Source organism: Panthera tigris, chromosome B4, assembly GCF_018350195.1.
Source record: "Panthera tigris isolate Pti1 chromosome B4, P.tigris_Pti1_mat1.1, whole genome shotgun sequence".
NCBI lineage: Eukaryota > Metazoa > Chordata > Mammalia > Carnivora > Felidae > Panthera > Panthera tigris.
Genome location: NC_056666.1, coordinates 15,535,656 through 15,551,065, shown reverse-complemented (window position 1 = coordinate 15,551,065; position 15,410 = coordinate 15,535,656). Strand labels below are relative to the sequence as shown.

General features: G+C 40.5%; 1 protein-coding gene across 2 annotated transcripts in view; it reads left to right on the top strand.

Moving 5' to 3' along the window:
- Positions 1-15,410, top strand: part of CUBN (cubilin) — a 273,318-nt gene that overhangs the window by 200,497 nt on the left and 57,411 nt on the right. For both annotated transcript variants that reach the window (XM_007081262.3, XM_042991151.1), the window contains 6 exons: positions 866-1,072; positions 3,331-3,480; positions 5,665-5,786; positions 6,276-6,501; positions 7,977-8,164; positions 14,708-14,864. In XM_007081262.3, the coding sequence (XP_007081324.2) occupies positions 866-1,072; positions 3,331-3,480; positions 5,665-5,786; positions 6,276-6,501; positions 7,977-8,164; positions 14,708-14,864 (1,050 nt within the window). The remainder of the gene's footprint in view (positions 1-865; positions 1,073-3,330; positions 3,481-5,664; positions 5,787-6,275; positions 6,502-7,976; positions 8,165-14,707; positions 14,865-15,410) is intronic.

Below are 15,410 nucleotides of genomic sequence, written 5' to 3'. Positions count from 1 at the left end.
GTTAGGAGAGCTTCTAGCTCAGTCCCGTATAATGTCGCCATGAAATACTGGTTGCCTATTTCACAGTCCTTGGTCAATTATTTTCTGCTGAAAGTGACCTTCTATCTCTAAAAGGTGACTGACTCCCTGAAAGTGACTAATTGAAGATAGACAGATTTTATGGTTTCTTAGCCAGCCATCTGTATATGTATTTCCAGTGTAAATGAATGAGGGTTCACATTGGATACAGAGTATTGAAAATTTATGCAAGATATGGCCTTTCCGGTCTAAATATTCGCCTACTTTCTGGATTGGGGCTATTATCTAAGAGTTTTAAATAGTAGAAAGAGTTGGAACTGAATGTTTAAAAAATCTTTGTTTCATTGATAGGAGCATTCATTCCCATATGAAAAGGAGCGAATTCATTGGCACTCCCATGATGTTATTTGTTTGATGAAATAACAAGGCTCAAGTGGAGAATTGCTAATGAGAAGCCACTGAGACCACCACTGTAGTTAGATATTTCTCCAAATTAAATATTAACGAACAATAGGCTTAAATTAGGAGAAACAGATGCCCAGCCAAACCCGCAAATCCACCTAATCTACCCTACAGGAAAATAAAGAAGCTGTTTAGTTTTACACATATTTCCAAACTCTCAGAAACGTCTTCCGTAGAAATTCACACAAACTTCCATAGACACTCACAGAAACTCACAGAAACTTCTCCATGCACGAACCAGCCCTTCACCCATAGTCTTAATGTCATCTACAAAAACAAAGCAATAAAAATCTTGTTGTTATTTTCGTTGTTATTGTATTATTTACATCTTCTGTTATGGCCTGGACCTCACTGCTACTTTCTCTGTTGCCCCTTGTTTTCTTAGTATGTGGTGGGTCCCTTACAAATTCCGCCAAAGGAAACTTCACTTCCCCTGGCTATGACGGAGTCAGTAATTACTCAAGAAACTTAAATTGTGAATGGACTCTCAGCAATCCAAATCAGGGAAATTCATCCATTTACATTCATTTTGAAGATTTTTACCTGGAAAGTCACCAAGACTGTCAGTTTGATGTCCTTGAGCTACGAGTGGGTGAGTTCAATCAAAGAGCATGTTCTCCCAGTTTATTTTTTTTATATTTTTTATTAGAGAGAGAGAGAGAGAGAAAGCGCATGCAGGGGAGTGGGGCAGAAGGAGAGAGAAAGAATCTTAAGCGGGCTCCATGCTCAGTGCAGAGCCCATCTCCAGGCTCGATCCCACGATCCTGGGATCATGACCTGAGCTGAAATCAAGAGTGGGATGCTCAATTGACTGAGCCACCCAGGCGCCCCAACTGTTCTCCCATTTATCCACGGTATTCTTCTTATACCTGGGGACCACCAACAATGAAGGGACTCACGTGCCTACAATATATGTACATAGAATCCAAAAGAATGTTGGTCAGAAAAAAGCTATAATTCTGTGGACACCCAGCTGAGGTAACATGCTCTATTAACAGTGAGTGAGATGGGTCAGTGTTTACAACTAGACCAGTGTTTCAATTGATGTGAGACTTACCCAGGAGAGAATCAGTTTGCGTGTATTCTCTCTCTGTCTCTTTTTAATGTTTATGTACCTATTTTCAGAGAGAGAGAGAGAGAGAGAGAGAGAGCAAAAGGCCAAGTGGAGGTGGTGCGGGCAGAGAGAGAGGGAGAGAGGGAGAGAGAGAGAATCCCAAGCAGGCTCCACACTGTCAGCACAGAGCCCAATGCAAGGCTCCAACTAAGGGAAATGTGAGATCACTACCTGAGAGGAAATCGAGAGTCGGATGCTTAACCGACTGAGCCACCCAAGTGCCTCTGTCTGTTCTCTCTTCATGAGTTCAGGTGGTCCCTTCAATAATCTTTTAGTACTCAAGACTTCTTTCCTCAGAGACTGGGACTTGGCATGGTCAGAACTGTATCAGTGATTTCCTAAATTTACAGGAATTCTACTTAGAAATCAAAAGAAGTTTTGCAGTGTACCAGATGGAGAAGCACATGGAAGTTATTTGGGGAATTATCCCCAGAGGAGTCAAGCTTGTCTTTGTTTTCATGATGGAAATGGATTGAGGTTTACTTGGTAAACCATAAGTCTCCAGAATTTTTAAAAATCTGCATTCATAGAAGATGAATCCATTTTAGTTCTTTCTTGCAGTTGAGGATATCCATCAAATTGCCCCCCATTGTTACATTGACACCCTTTCTGTGGTTTGAAAAAGAGAAATAACGTAACATTGTAGATCGTCTATGCTATTTAAGGTTCACTGAGTTCCATGTCATTGCAAAAAAAATTTTTTTAAAGGAGGTTGAAAGCAGCAGAAACTGATACAATTAGGTGGTGGCAATGTTCTACGGTGGCTAGGGAAATCATTGCTGACTTTGAGACCATGTTGGACAGAATTTTCAGGGAGAACTTGATAAAGTCTGTGGTCACAGACCAAGGGACTCAGCAAGAGAATCATCTGGACCCTTCTAGGTAGATGAATCTAGAGGAGACTTATGAGGAAAATGGAAATTGTAGTTTGAGAATGTTCTCCATGTGATTCTGACAAACCCACACCACTGCCACCTGGCTCAAAACCACTGGCTTATTGAATTAAGCAGAGTAGCTGTATATTAAATTTCTTATAGTCCCTCATTTTAGAGACAGTTAAAATACTATATTTTGTTGACTTACGCGATCAATAATATTGATCTGACAGGATAAAGAGAAGATTAAATGTGAGCTCTGCAGGTGTTTTAAAAAAGGTTAATCAAATTACCGTGAAAAATAATCTCTGTAAAAATACTCAGCTCTCTCAACTCTTAGCCTGAGTACTGAATATTCTATTCATTTTAGTTGATTAAATGCAGTGAAGAAATCATTAAAATTTTAGCTAATTATCACTTTTATCTTGATGATATATTTTATCACTGTTGGTATTATATTTTTTACTTCCTAAAAAAAGGCACATCCAAAAGGTTTTGTTTTCTTTTTAATTAATTGTATCTCTGTTTAGGTATGCTAAAATAGTTATGAAAACACAAATTGGAACAAAATGGCACCTACAGTAGAGAAAGATGCCCATACTAAAAAAGCATGGGTTTTTTTCCTTTGTTTTTTTTGTTTTTGTTGTTGTTGTTTGTTTTTACCCTGTTGGAGGGACTCTTTCTTTTGCAGTTGACAAACATAGAAAGGAACTTTGTGAAATGGCAGCTACTACATCAGAATTTCGATGTGTGTCAATAAATACCTTGAAATGTTTTTTATTATTTGTTCCTACTGAATTCATGGAATGTCTTTCTCAAAAGCTACATAAATTATGGCAATTGGCGTATTATTTTGCTCAGGGGATGCTGATGGGCCTCTGATGTGGAGACTTTGTGGACCTTCAAAACCTACAGTGCCACTGGTCATACCTTATCCTCAGGTGTGGATACACTTCGTCACCAATGAACGTGTAGAATATGTTGGATTTCATGCGGAGTATTCTTTTACAGGTAAGACTTGTGATTAAGCTCTCAAACTCTGGCAATAGACTAGTTAACAATTTTTCCCACAAAGATCTCACATCTATTTTGTTAGATTCATTTCTAGGTAGCTGTTAGTTTTGTTACTAATGTCAATGAGATGTTCCAAATTACGTCTTCTAATTGTTTGTTGCCGATATCCAGGAATTTAAAATTTTTTACACGTGGATCTTTAGCCCAGAGATTTCACTACACTCTTACTAGCTTTGGCATTTTGTCTGTAGGTTATCTGTGTTTTTTTCTGTGTCAACAATCCTGTCTTCTGCAAATGATAGTATTTGTTTCTTTCAACCCCAAAACTTAATGTTTTTTCTCGTCTTATTTCACTGGCTATGCCACCATCACAATGTTGAACAGAAGGGGTGATAGCATCTTGTTTCTGACCTTAATGTGAATGCCTATGACCTTTTATTGTTAAATTTATTGATTTCTCTTAGGTTTTCAGTAAATACTTCTTATCAGGTTAAAGAAATCCCTTCAATTGTTAGTGTACTTTTTTTTTAAATTCTGAATGGATATAAGATTTTACCAACTGATTTTTCTGCATCTTTTGAGATGATTCTGTTTTCCTCCTTTAATATATTAATATGACAAGTTGTATATTAAAAGACTTTCTTCTCATTAAACCATCTTTTAATTTCCAGGATAAACCCTAGTTGGTGTGACATGTGTTTTGAACATATTACTAGATATTATTTGCTAATGTTTTTGTACTGGATTTGCATCTGTGACATTCTGCTTATATCTGAAAATTCAACCCAAGACAGACAGCACTGTTCTTTGCTGCTTCTCTGGGCCATCAGAGTTTTTCTAGAGTCCCTTTCTACCAACATGGCCATTCTTTTAGACCCTCAACATTATGTAAAAGTCTCAACTCCAGCCCTTCCTTTTGTGAGGGTCCAAGGCCGTATGTTCTTCTTGTGCAGGTGTTCAAAACCTCAGACCCATATCTCTGGGGCCCACATCTTCGTTCTACATCCTTTCAAACTGATGAACTTTCAGTAGAGGATTACCTCTCAGAATGTGAGAGGTATTCATTTCTGAGACAGAGACAGAGCATGGGTGGGGGAGGGGCAGAGAGAGAGGGAGACACAGAATCCGAAGCAGGCTCCAGGCTCTGAGCCGTCAGCCTGAGCCCGATGCGGGGCTCAAACTCACAGACCGTGAGATCATGACCTGAGCCGAAGTCGGACGCTTAACCGACTGAACCACCCAGGCACCCCTACACTTAATTTTTTTATAGATTTTGGAAATCCCCTTTCTTTCTATTAAGTTTACCTATTAGTCAAAATACGTTTTGGTTATAGTTTTATCTAACATCTCTTTGTGTTATAATCAAACAGTTGATTGGAAGAGGGAGTAAAATTGGTCAACCACTTGCCAGTTGACTTTTCTTTATTGAACTGAAAGAAAAGAACGAGGTTTCAGGAAGCAGTATTATTCATGTAGAATGTCAGACCATCCTGTGTTTTAAAAATATATCTGTTCTTCAACTTGCCATGCTAATCTATACTTTGATAGCTGACCACCGACATAAATGCTTTTTATCAAATGACAAATTCTTTAGTTATGCTATGCATCATATTCTTCAAGCTTATATTTATTTTCAGTGGCTTGTTTTCTTTCAAGCAAGGCAATGTTATTACACAGTGTGGGTTATATGCACATCTAATTATTCTCCATTTATGGTACAGATTATCTTCCTTCTCTTTTGTACTAAATATGATCCTGTCTTGGGACACCTGAGTGGCTCAGTCAGTTAAGCAGCTGACTTTGGCTTAGGTCATGATCTCGTGGTTCATGAGTTTGAGCGTCACATCGGGTGTGTGCTGACAGTGTGGAGCCTGGAGCCTGCTTCGGATTCTGCGTCTCCCTCTCTCACTGCCCCTCCCCTGGTTGTGCTCTGTCTCTCTCTGTCTCAAAAATGAATAAACGTTAAAAAATGGTCCTGTCTTCACTGTGTGATACTGTTTAACACTATATGGAATTCTGGTAATTTCTAATCTTCTCCCCAGTTTTACTTTGCTTTTTCCACTTTCTTCTATTCATTTATTGTTTTTTTTAAAATCATGGCTGTAAGACCTACTTACTTTGGCTTTGCAGAGATTTTTTTTTTCTTGTATCTAATTTAGAAGTTTACAAATCTCGTTTCAGACTGTGGTGGAATACAGCTGGGTGAGAGTGGAGTGATCACAAGTCCCAACTATCCAGCCTCTTACGACAGCTCGACTCACTGTTCCTGGTTGTTAGAAGCCCCACAAGGCCATACCATCACTGTGAGTTCTGATTCTGTTCTGGAACAAAAATACCACATCCTGTGTGGAAACGGATTTCTTTTAATAAGCAAGCAATTAGAATAGGTTTTGATCCTGCAATCAGATCATCATCTTCCCCAAGTCTTCTCTCGTTAGAGTGCAGACATTGGCATCTCCAAGTGTACGGTTACTGAAGAAACCTAGTTTGCAAGCATAGGAGAGCGCATATGTAGACGATGTTCCCCACCCAGGAGAGAAGTGCAATCGCATTCTTGATGTGAGCGTCCATCCCAGCCCACTGGACTGTGGCAGTCTCTCTAGTGACTGCGGTTCCAGGAGGAATATCTCCTCTCAAAATTTCCAGTAGAACCTCCAATAAGGAAAAAGAGAAGAGGGCAAGGGAGAATGAAATAAGAGACATAAACACAAAATTAGATAAATCAAAACAAAATAAAAAGGTCTGTGAACAACACAGAGTGCCTCATTCTTTCTTTTTTTTTTCTCCTGCAGCTTACGTTTAGTGACTTTGATATCGAAGCCCATGCAACCTGCGCTTGGGACTCTGTAACCGTCAGAAATGGCGGTTCTCCTGGATCGCCCCTAATAGGACAATACTGTGGAAGTTCAAACCCCAGGACGATCCAGTCTGGTTCCAACCAGCTGGTGGTGATTTTTAACTCGGACCATTCAGTGCAAAATGGTGGATTTTATGCTACATGGAACACACAAACTTTAGGTAAAAGGAACATGCATTTTTAATTGATCTGTTCTTAAAATGTATTAGCTAATTTAACAAGTATGTTTTGTGACTACTCTCTGCCAGACTGAACCCAAAATGTTATACCCGTGTCATCTCATGTACAACCTCGTAAGGAAGACACAATATCAATACATATTTTTTCCATTTCGCATGGATAGAAACTGAGGGTAGGTGGGTTGATAATTTTTCCAGGTCGTGAAGCTAATAATTGGTAGAGTCAGGATTTGAATAAAGTCACTGGGCCCAGAAACTTTGATCTTAACACTTCACCATGTTGCCTAAATGGGCAAAAAGGCATGGCATAACCAGAGAATCGAAAATAATAGAAAATATGTATTGGAATCACAAGTAGTTTGGAATATTTGGAGCTTGGAGGCAGAAGGCTGGGTGGTAAGCTGAGGGCAGGAATCTAGGTGGTCCATATCACGAAGAGCCTTGTCTTCTCTGTTGTCCCGTGAGCAATGGGGAGCCATTGAAGAGTGTTGAGCAGCAAAGTGACAAGATTTGTGATTTAGAGTGAATGCTCTGTATGTGGCAAAATATAATAGATTTGATTTCAAAAGGGTAGTTTTTCTGTATGTAAAGTATGAACTTCATGGAAATTCCCAGAAAACATAAGAACTTGCACTGGATACTTTAGTCAGGATTACTTTAAAGCCTTGCAGCATCACACAGGGCAATTCTTTCTAGAAGAGTCAGAGTTATTGTGAAAAGCTTTTTGTGGAATGAGTCAAACTTTATCTTATTAAATCTGTTGAAGTCATAGGGGAGTTTTAGATGCACCACTGGCTTTCCAAGGGTTTAAAAGCAAAAGATAACAGGGAATACTCTTTAACTTAACTTCATTTTGTTTGGAATTCATATTTTTTCTTTTGTCATCTCTTAAGGACATATTTTAATAGTATAAAATAATTCTAGATTTTCTTTCTTTCAATCCATGTAATTTATTTTCATCCATTAATGTTTCAATATGAACGAAGCAGATTCCTTAATGGAAGAAATCTATCCTCTTGAAAATCATTTTCTCTAGTCCTGGATGTTAGAGTAAAATCATAAATGAGTGTAGACTTGTATTCTCATGTGTTCGCAGTAACAAAACACAGAACGTAGAATTGTTGCTACTCAAATACTATATAGCTTCAAGGGGAGTGAAAAATAGTGCTGTTGTTTGAAAACAGAATAGAAATCTATCCTTTTTATGGCAAGGATTAGTGGTCTGGGTGAGTTCAATAGAAATGTAACAAAACAGTAACAGCTGAAGCTTCCTCTGGATTCAGTGCCCCTTACACTTATGGGGAGTTCTTGTCGCATACCTGCCCTGAAGGCCAGTGACTCACAGGTAAGGAGACTGAACTCTCACATTGAGAAATGTGTCTCCTCTGGAAGCTTTGGACTACTAAAATTGTTATTTTCCTCTCAAATTAATGACTTCTTCTGTGACAATTTTTCAGGCTGTGGAGGAATACTTCATTCAGACAATGGTACAATCAGATCCCCTCACTGGCCTCAGAATTTTCCCGAGAACAGCAGATGTTCCTGGACAGTCATTACTCATGAAAGTAAGCAGTTGGAGATCAACTTTGACAACAACTTCCTAATCCCCAGTGGTGACGGACAGTGTCAGAACAGCTTTGTGAAGGTGAGTGGGCTTGTTTATTTAATGGGAGCCGAACTGGTTTTGTGAACATAACCATTTAGACCAGAAATGACTCATTGCCTCTAGAAGTAAGAAAAAGACAATTTTGTTGCTTGGGTTTCTTGAATAAAAGCATGAAAAATCTCAATTATTTGGAGTTAAAATTTGAACCACAATACCCAACGTATTGTGACTTTTCATTTGCGAGTACATAGGCAAGTGACTTAACTAAGGACACTGTTTTCTGGCTTTATTAAGTTCTTCTTGAGCGCTTGGGGTTCTTCCTTACCATGGAAACTAAAGAAAGAAGGCCAGGGTTTTTTTTGCTATGTTCTTTCTTTCATTCGTTCATTCGTTCATTTTTGGTTTTGTTTTCTAATAGACCCTCCAGGACAAAACAAATGTAAGGCAACATTTAAAATGTGCTATAAAAATGACAGAAAGCTAGAGATGTGGCTGGTGTCAGCCCCCACTGTGGGCTTCAGGAGCCCACAAGCTAAGAAGAACATGGGAGGCTCACCTAAAATGATGGCAGTGGGGCGGTCAGGAAGGCTCTCTTTTTCTAAAGTTACTGCTTTAGAAAAGCACTTTGGGTGGCACCGATCTCACTTTTCACTGGTTTATAAATGTGATGACAGTGAGATAAATTCATTCCATCTGTGCTATTTTTCATGTCATATGTTATATCTCTAAGAGACCTTTCTACCTGTTAATGGAACGGACATCGGCCTTAAGTTCACATTAGCCTAGACTTCATTCATGTTTCTTGCATTTACTACCTGCATGTTCTTCTGTGAGCTAATTACACATTTGTCCTTAAATGACTCAACCTAAAAATAAAGAGAACAATTCGCCCTTTAGTGGGACTGTCTTAAGCATTAGTGGTAATATGATATAATAACACGAACAGTGCTAGGTACTTGAATGTGAAACCACCTAATGAATAGCAGTGGCCTTTTTCTGTTGGGTGTTATTATTTTACATCATCTTTCACATTATGTTTTATATCTACCTGATCCATGCTGTTTAAATAAAAATCCCATACTTTTATAAAATATGTCTACAATTAAACACATTTAATACGAGTTTTCCTAATTGCTTTTTTTCATGGAACAAATGAACTGTCTCTCAGGGATTGAGTCAATAGCAAATGCATAGACATACATAAAGCCTTTCACATTCATCAGTTGTACAAATGGAATATGAAAAGTTATTTACGCCCATTTCTCCTCTTTTTTAAAAATTTTTTAAATGTCTTATTGATTTTTGAGAGAGAGAGAGAGAGAGAGCGAGCAAGTTGGGGAGGGTCAGAGAGAGAGGGAGACAGAATCTGAAGCAGACTCCAGGCTCTGAGCTGTCAGCACAGAGCCCAACACGGGGCTGGAACTCATGAACCTCAAGATCATGACCTGAACTGAAGTTGGACACTTAACCGACTCAGCCACCCAGGTACCCCAGCCCATTTCTCCTCTGGACCGAACGGGAACCCCTCTGACCTCTGGCAAAGCCAACATAATTGGCAGGTGGAATCCACTGGGAGCCCTGCTCAAATTAAGTGGCCTGGGAAGCACTCTTTCCCTGCCAGGACTGAGCCTCCTGTTTCTGCCAGGAGACACTGAGCAGGGTGGGCAGAACCAGCAAGAGGGACCAGCTCCAGTGAGCGATCCTTAACCTCACACCTTATACAAAAATTAACTAAAAATAGACCACACACTGAAATGTAAAGTACATGCTATGTGCTTTTAGGAAAAAAAATAACAGAAAATTTTCAGGACCTAGAGATAGATGAACATTTCTTAGATTAAACATCAAAGGAGTGATCCATAAAAAGAAAAATTAATAACTCTTACCTCATCAATTGGGGCGGCTAGGTAGCTTAGTCAGTTAAATGTTGACTTCAGCTCAGGTCACAATCTCACGGCTCATGGGTTTGAGCCCCGCATTGGGCTCTGTGCTGATAGCTCAGAGCCTGGAGCCTGCTTCGGATTCTGTGTCTCCCTCTCTCTCTCCCCCTCCTCCACTCGTGCTTGGTCTCTCTGTCTCTCAAAAATAAATAAACATTAAAATAAAATCTTAGCTCATCAAAATTAAAAATCTTTTGTTCTGTGAAAGCTTTTATGAAGAGGATGGACAGACAAGCCACAGACTGGGAGAAAAGACGTGCAAACCACCTATCTGGCAACAGAGTGCTATCTAGAATACATACAGAACAGTCAAGCCCAGCAGTAAAAATACAAAGAATCCAACTGGACTATGGGGGAAAGATTTGAACAGATATTTCACTACAGAGGATGTACAGATGGTAAATAGACAATGGAAAGATGTCCAACATCACTAGCCATTAGGAAAAATGAGAACTAAAGCCCCAAGGAGATATTGCGACACACTTTTCAGAATGCCTGAAATAAAGAGTAGTCACAACACTGAATCCTGGCAAGGTGGTGGAGAAGCTGTCATCACTCACGCATTGCTAGCGGGAATGTAAAATGGTACAGACACTCAGAAAATGGTTCAGCAGTTTCTTATAAAACTAAACATGCACTTGCTATAAGATCCAGCAACTGCCCTCTTAGACATCTATCCCAGAGGAATGAAAACTATGTTGACATAAAAACCTGTATACAAATGTTCATTTCAGCTTTATTTGTAATAGCCAAAAATTGAAATCAGTCCTTCAACAAGTGAATGGCCAAGCTGTCACATACCTACCAGGGAATGCAAGTCCTCAGTAAAAAAAAAACCAACCACTGACCCACTAACCATTTGGACAGATAACCATTGGGGCAGGTGAAAATAGCCAATACCCAAAGGTTACATACTCTTTTGTTCTATTTATATAACATTTTCAAAATAACAATACTTAAAAATGAACGACAGCCATAGGTTAGAAAGATGTGGGTGTGGGAGCAAATTGTATATGATTATAAAAGGGCAACTCTAGGAACCCTTATGGTGTTGGGATTATTCATCATCTTGAATGTGTGGTACATAATTGAACACACACACGCGCACACACACACACGCACACACACACATTTGAGTATAAGTAAAATTGAGAAGTTGAGTAAGATCAGTGGACTATATCAACATCAACATCCTGGTTATGATATTATACTCTAATTTTGCAAGATGTCAAGGTTGAGGGTCACTGGGAAATGTGTACAAGAGATTTCTCTAGATTATAGCTTATAACTGCATGTGAATCTGTAGGTATCTTAATAGGCAATAATTTTGTTTAAGTTTATTTATTTATTTTGAGAGAGACAGAGACAGTGGAGTGGGGGAGAGGCAGAGAGAGAGAGGGAGAGAAAGAGAACCCCAAGCAGGCTCCACGCTGCCAGCACAGAGCCCGATACAGGGCTCAAACTCACAGAACAGCGAGATCATGATCTGAGCTGAACCAAGAGTTGGACACTTACCCGACTGAACCACCCAGGCACCCCAGTAAGGAATATTTTTAAAAAAAATTACTTGAATGATAAGATATCATGTACAGCCAGTCGGAATTATACAAACCTTAACAAAAGTCAGAAAGTTTTTGACTTAATGACAGCTCTGTGACATTCTGTAGATCCAATATGGTTTTGATGAGTCCTGGGTCATCTGGGCAATGAAATGAGCTCTTGACTGACAAGGCAGCAATGCATATTGAATAACTCTTTGCCATTATTATCATTACAACGCTTACGTCCCTGGGCCAAAAGGTAGGATGTCAGATCCATAATTAATGGCTTCAGGAAAGTATAAGCCCTTGATCATTCTTGAAGTTCTTAATTAAAGCACTTGAGATTCTTTATAAAAAGTTTTATCTGTCACTTTGCCTTTTTAGTAATACTGTAAAAATAGTGCATGCAAATATCTCTCTCTCTCATTAAGTCATATTTATAATTTTTAAACATGTGAATAGAAAAGTTCTGTATACTATTTTCCTGGATAGCAAAGGGGGCATCTTAAAGGATATATTACAGAAATTTGGAAGTGTGTGATTCTTTCCTGATGCTTTAAAAAAAATTTTTTAATGTTTATTTTTGAGAGAGAGGGAGAGAGGGAGGGGGGGAGAGAATGAGTGGGGGAGGGGCAGAGGGAGTAGGAGACACAGAATCTGAAGCAGGTTCCAGGCTCTGAGCTGTCAGCCCAGAGTCTGACATGAGGCTCAAACTCACAAACTGCAAGATCATGACCTGAGCTGAAGTCGGACGCTTAACTGACTGACCCCCCCAGGCGCCCCCTCCTGATGCTTTTTTTGATTTTAGACATTTGGCAGAATATCTGTGCCTTTGTTCTTAGTAACTCCCATGACAGACACCTTCTATATCTGATAAATGGCAACATAATTTGACTTCAGTAATGTAATTAACAGCTGGATACCCAGTGTTTGAAAATCACTGGAAATGATATGGCTTTAAAGAACTGAGAAATAGTAAATCAGTGCTATGAATCAGTTTTACTTCACACCTTTTCCTATGGACTGATCTGTCCGTAGAAATAATTTTTAATGGCTTGTTATTTCTTTGCTTTCTTTGAGGAATATTCCTGAAAGTAATATGTTCTAAATGAATAATTTCATATAATTTGATATGAAGAAAATGTTGAATAGTCAAGTAAGACTAATCCAAACCCATTTACCTTCTTGGGCTAGATAATACTTAGTTGAGGGTGGGGATGGGGTTGTCTTGTGCATTATAGGATGTTTACAGTTTCCCTGGCCCCTGGCCCCTGCCCCCTACTACGTGCCAGCCCCCACACCAAATGTTGCAATCAAAAATGCCCCAAACACTGCCAAATGTCCCCTTGGGAGGGCACAGTTGCTCCTGGTTGAGCCTCACTCAACGAGGGGGATCTTCCCTGGTTAAACGTGTTGAATGGTCTCTTTTCCCCAGTAACATACAGTTATTACCTAATACCAATATTTTCCTTGAGTCACCCAACATTTAGTTGCTGTGATCTCTTGCCTGAACGACTGCAGAATTCTCCTGGAGGAACTCCCAGTATTCTCTCTTTTCCTCCTATTTTCCACATTGTAATGATTTTCTAAATTTTTTTTAATGATTATTTATTTTTGAGAGAGAGACAGAGACAGAGAGACAGAGCATGAGCAGGGGAGGGGCAGAGAGAGAGAGGGACACACAGAATCCAAAGCAGGGTCCAGGCTCGGAGCTGTCGGCACAGAGCCCAGTGCAGGGCTTGAACTCACGAGCCGTGAGATCGTGACCTGAGCCGAAGTCGGAAGCTTGACTGACTGAACCATCCAGGCACCCTTCACATCATAATGATTTTCAAAAGTGTCCTAGAGCCTGTTTTCCACTGGCCCCTTGCCATTTTCAGGACCTTAGCCTGGAGGCTTGCAGGGACTCTGCAACCCTCCTCACTCCTCATTCAGTTTGCTCTCCGTTCCTTGAAATAGCCCCGCCCCTTCCTGTCACAGGTGCTTCTTCAGGCAGTCACACCCTCCCCAACCCAGGTGAAGCCCCCTGTTATATACTCTAGCTAGCTCCATGACAGCTCCTTTCACGGTTGGAACTCTGCATTGGAAGTGATTCTATGGGGGCAGCTGGGTGGCTCAGTGAGTTAAGTGTCCAACCTCAGCTCAGGTGATGATCTCACGGTTAGTGAGTTCGAGCCCTGTATTGGGCTCTGTGCCAGTTTGGATCCTGAAGGCTGCTTCAGTGTTTCCCTCTCTCTACACCCCTACCCCGCTCATGTTGTCTCTCTCTCGCTCTCAAAAATAAATAAACATTTAAAAAAATTTTAAATGATTCTATGATTACTATTTTTCTCTGGTTAGGCTGGTTAGGATTGGCTTGATTTGGAATTTTAATGCTCACAATTTATTCCTCAGCAACGACTTTTCTCGTGGGTTCAAATATGAATTACTCCTTTTACAGTGGCCAGACCAATGAAATGACAGCCTAAGTCCACTTGGGAGTTAGGAACCCAGTTTTCGGTAAATAGCACCTCGGGGCCGAATCTCACCCTTTCTTCAAAATGAACCTTAAAGGTGAACACTGCCAGGAAGTCTTCCATGATTTATTCCAGTTCATGATGATTACATGTATACTTGGAATTCATGTCCCTTTTCCTCAAGCTCTACAAATGTATTAATTTCCATGGGCTTCTTGGTACATGTTGTCTCCTTGCAGCCCACAGTCTGCCGTCTACCTGGGACAAATGATAAGCCTCACAGTAGCACACATCACTGCTCTGTCTCCCTTGACACCTTATGATCTTAGCTAGATCAGGCCAATGAGGGGAAGGTAAGAAGAATATGAGTAGTGGTTGATTTTTTTTTTTTTTTTTTTTTAGAAATCACTGCCTAGCTACATGAAAATGGTCAGTCTCTTTGCAAGAGTCAAGAATGGGATATCTCATTAAAAAGCAGCTTAAAAACACTATTCTCAAAAGAAAATATTATAGATTTGCATGTGTTTGATTTACTACCGTGTTTAGGTCTATTACACCCCGGTTCTGTGAATTTTCCAGCCTAAGCACATTAGACATCTACAGGGGAAAACTTCAAGCATTAAGTCGTGTCTATGGCTCTGCTAGGTGTGGGCAGGAACTGAGGAAATGGACAAAGCCCTGTTAGCCTCGAGCTGTGGCAGCGTGGCTCCCGGTTCCATCATGACACCAAGAAATGCATTCACAGCCGTGTTCCAGTCTCAGGAAGCCCCGGCTCAGGGCTTCTCTGCATCCTTTGTGAGCCGTAAGTAGCCCTAAAAGACAAACCGGGTAGCCCTTCAAAGGGTGGGGCTGCCGCAGGCAGGTGTGTGGGAGTGGGGGCTGAACCAGGGTTGGCTGGACCTGGGGGTTCAAAGGGGAGAGGGAGGGTCACCTGATCCTGATAGCACACTCTTCTTTCAAAAACCAGTGAGAGTTGGAGCTGAATTCAATGGGAGGCCAACTGAGAGATGACGGAGAGGGCTTGAGTGCCACCAGCCAATGTCTAAAAATGAACCTAACACCCAGTGTGGGGCAGGAATTAGGGAAGCCCAGGAGGCTGGTAATTAGTAGACAATCGGTGTGCCTGGTGAGCGGCACCCTGGCCTCCATGGAAATCACCCTGGGGCTTTTTGAACCCACTGAGTGTTGGATGGTCGGGCTTCACTTGACCCACCGGAACTCACAATTTCTACCTGTGGGGACTTGCATGTTTTCACTCTCACCCAGATGATTCTCGAAGTCAGTAAACTTTGCGTCACTTTCTTCAGGATTTTCCCTTCCTTCTGCGATTACTACTCACAGATCAGAG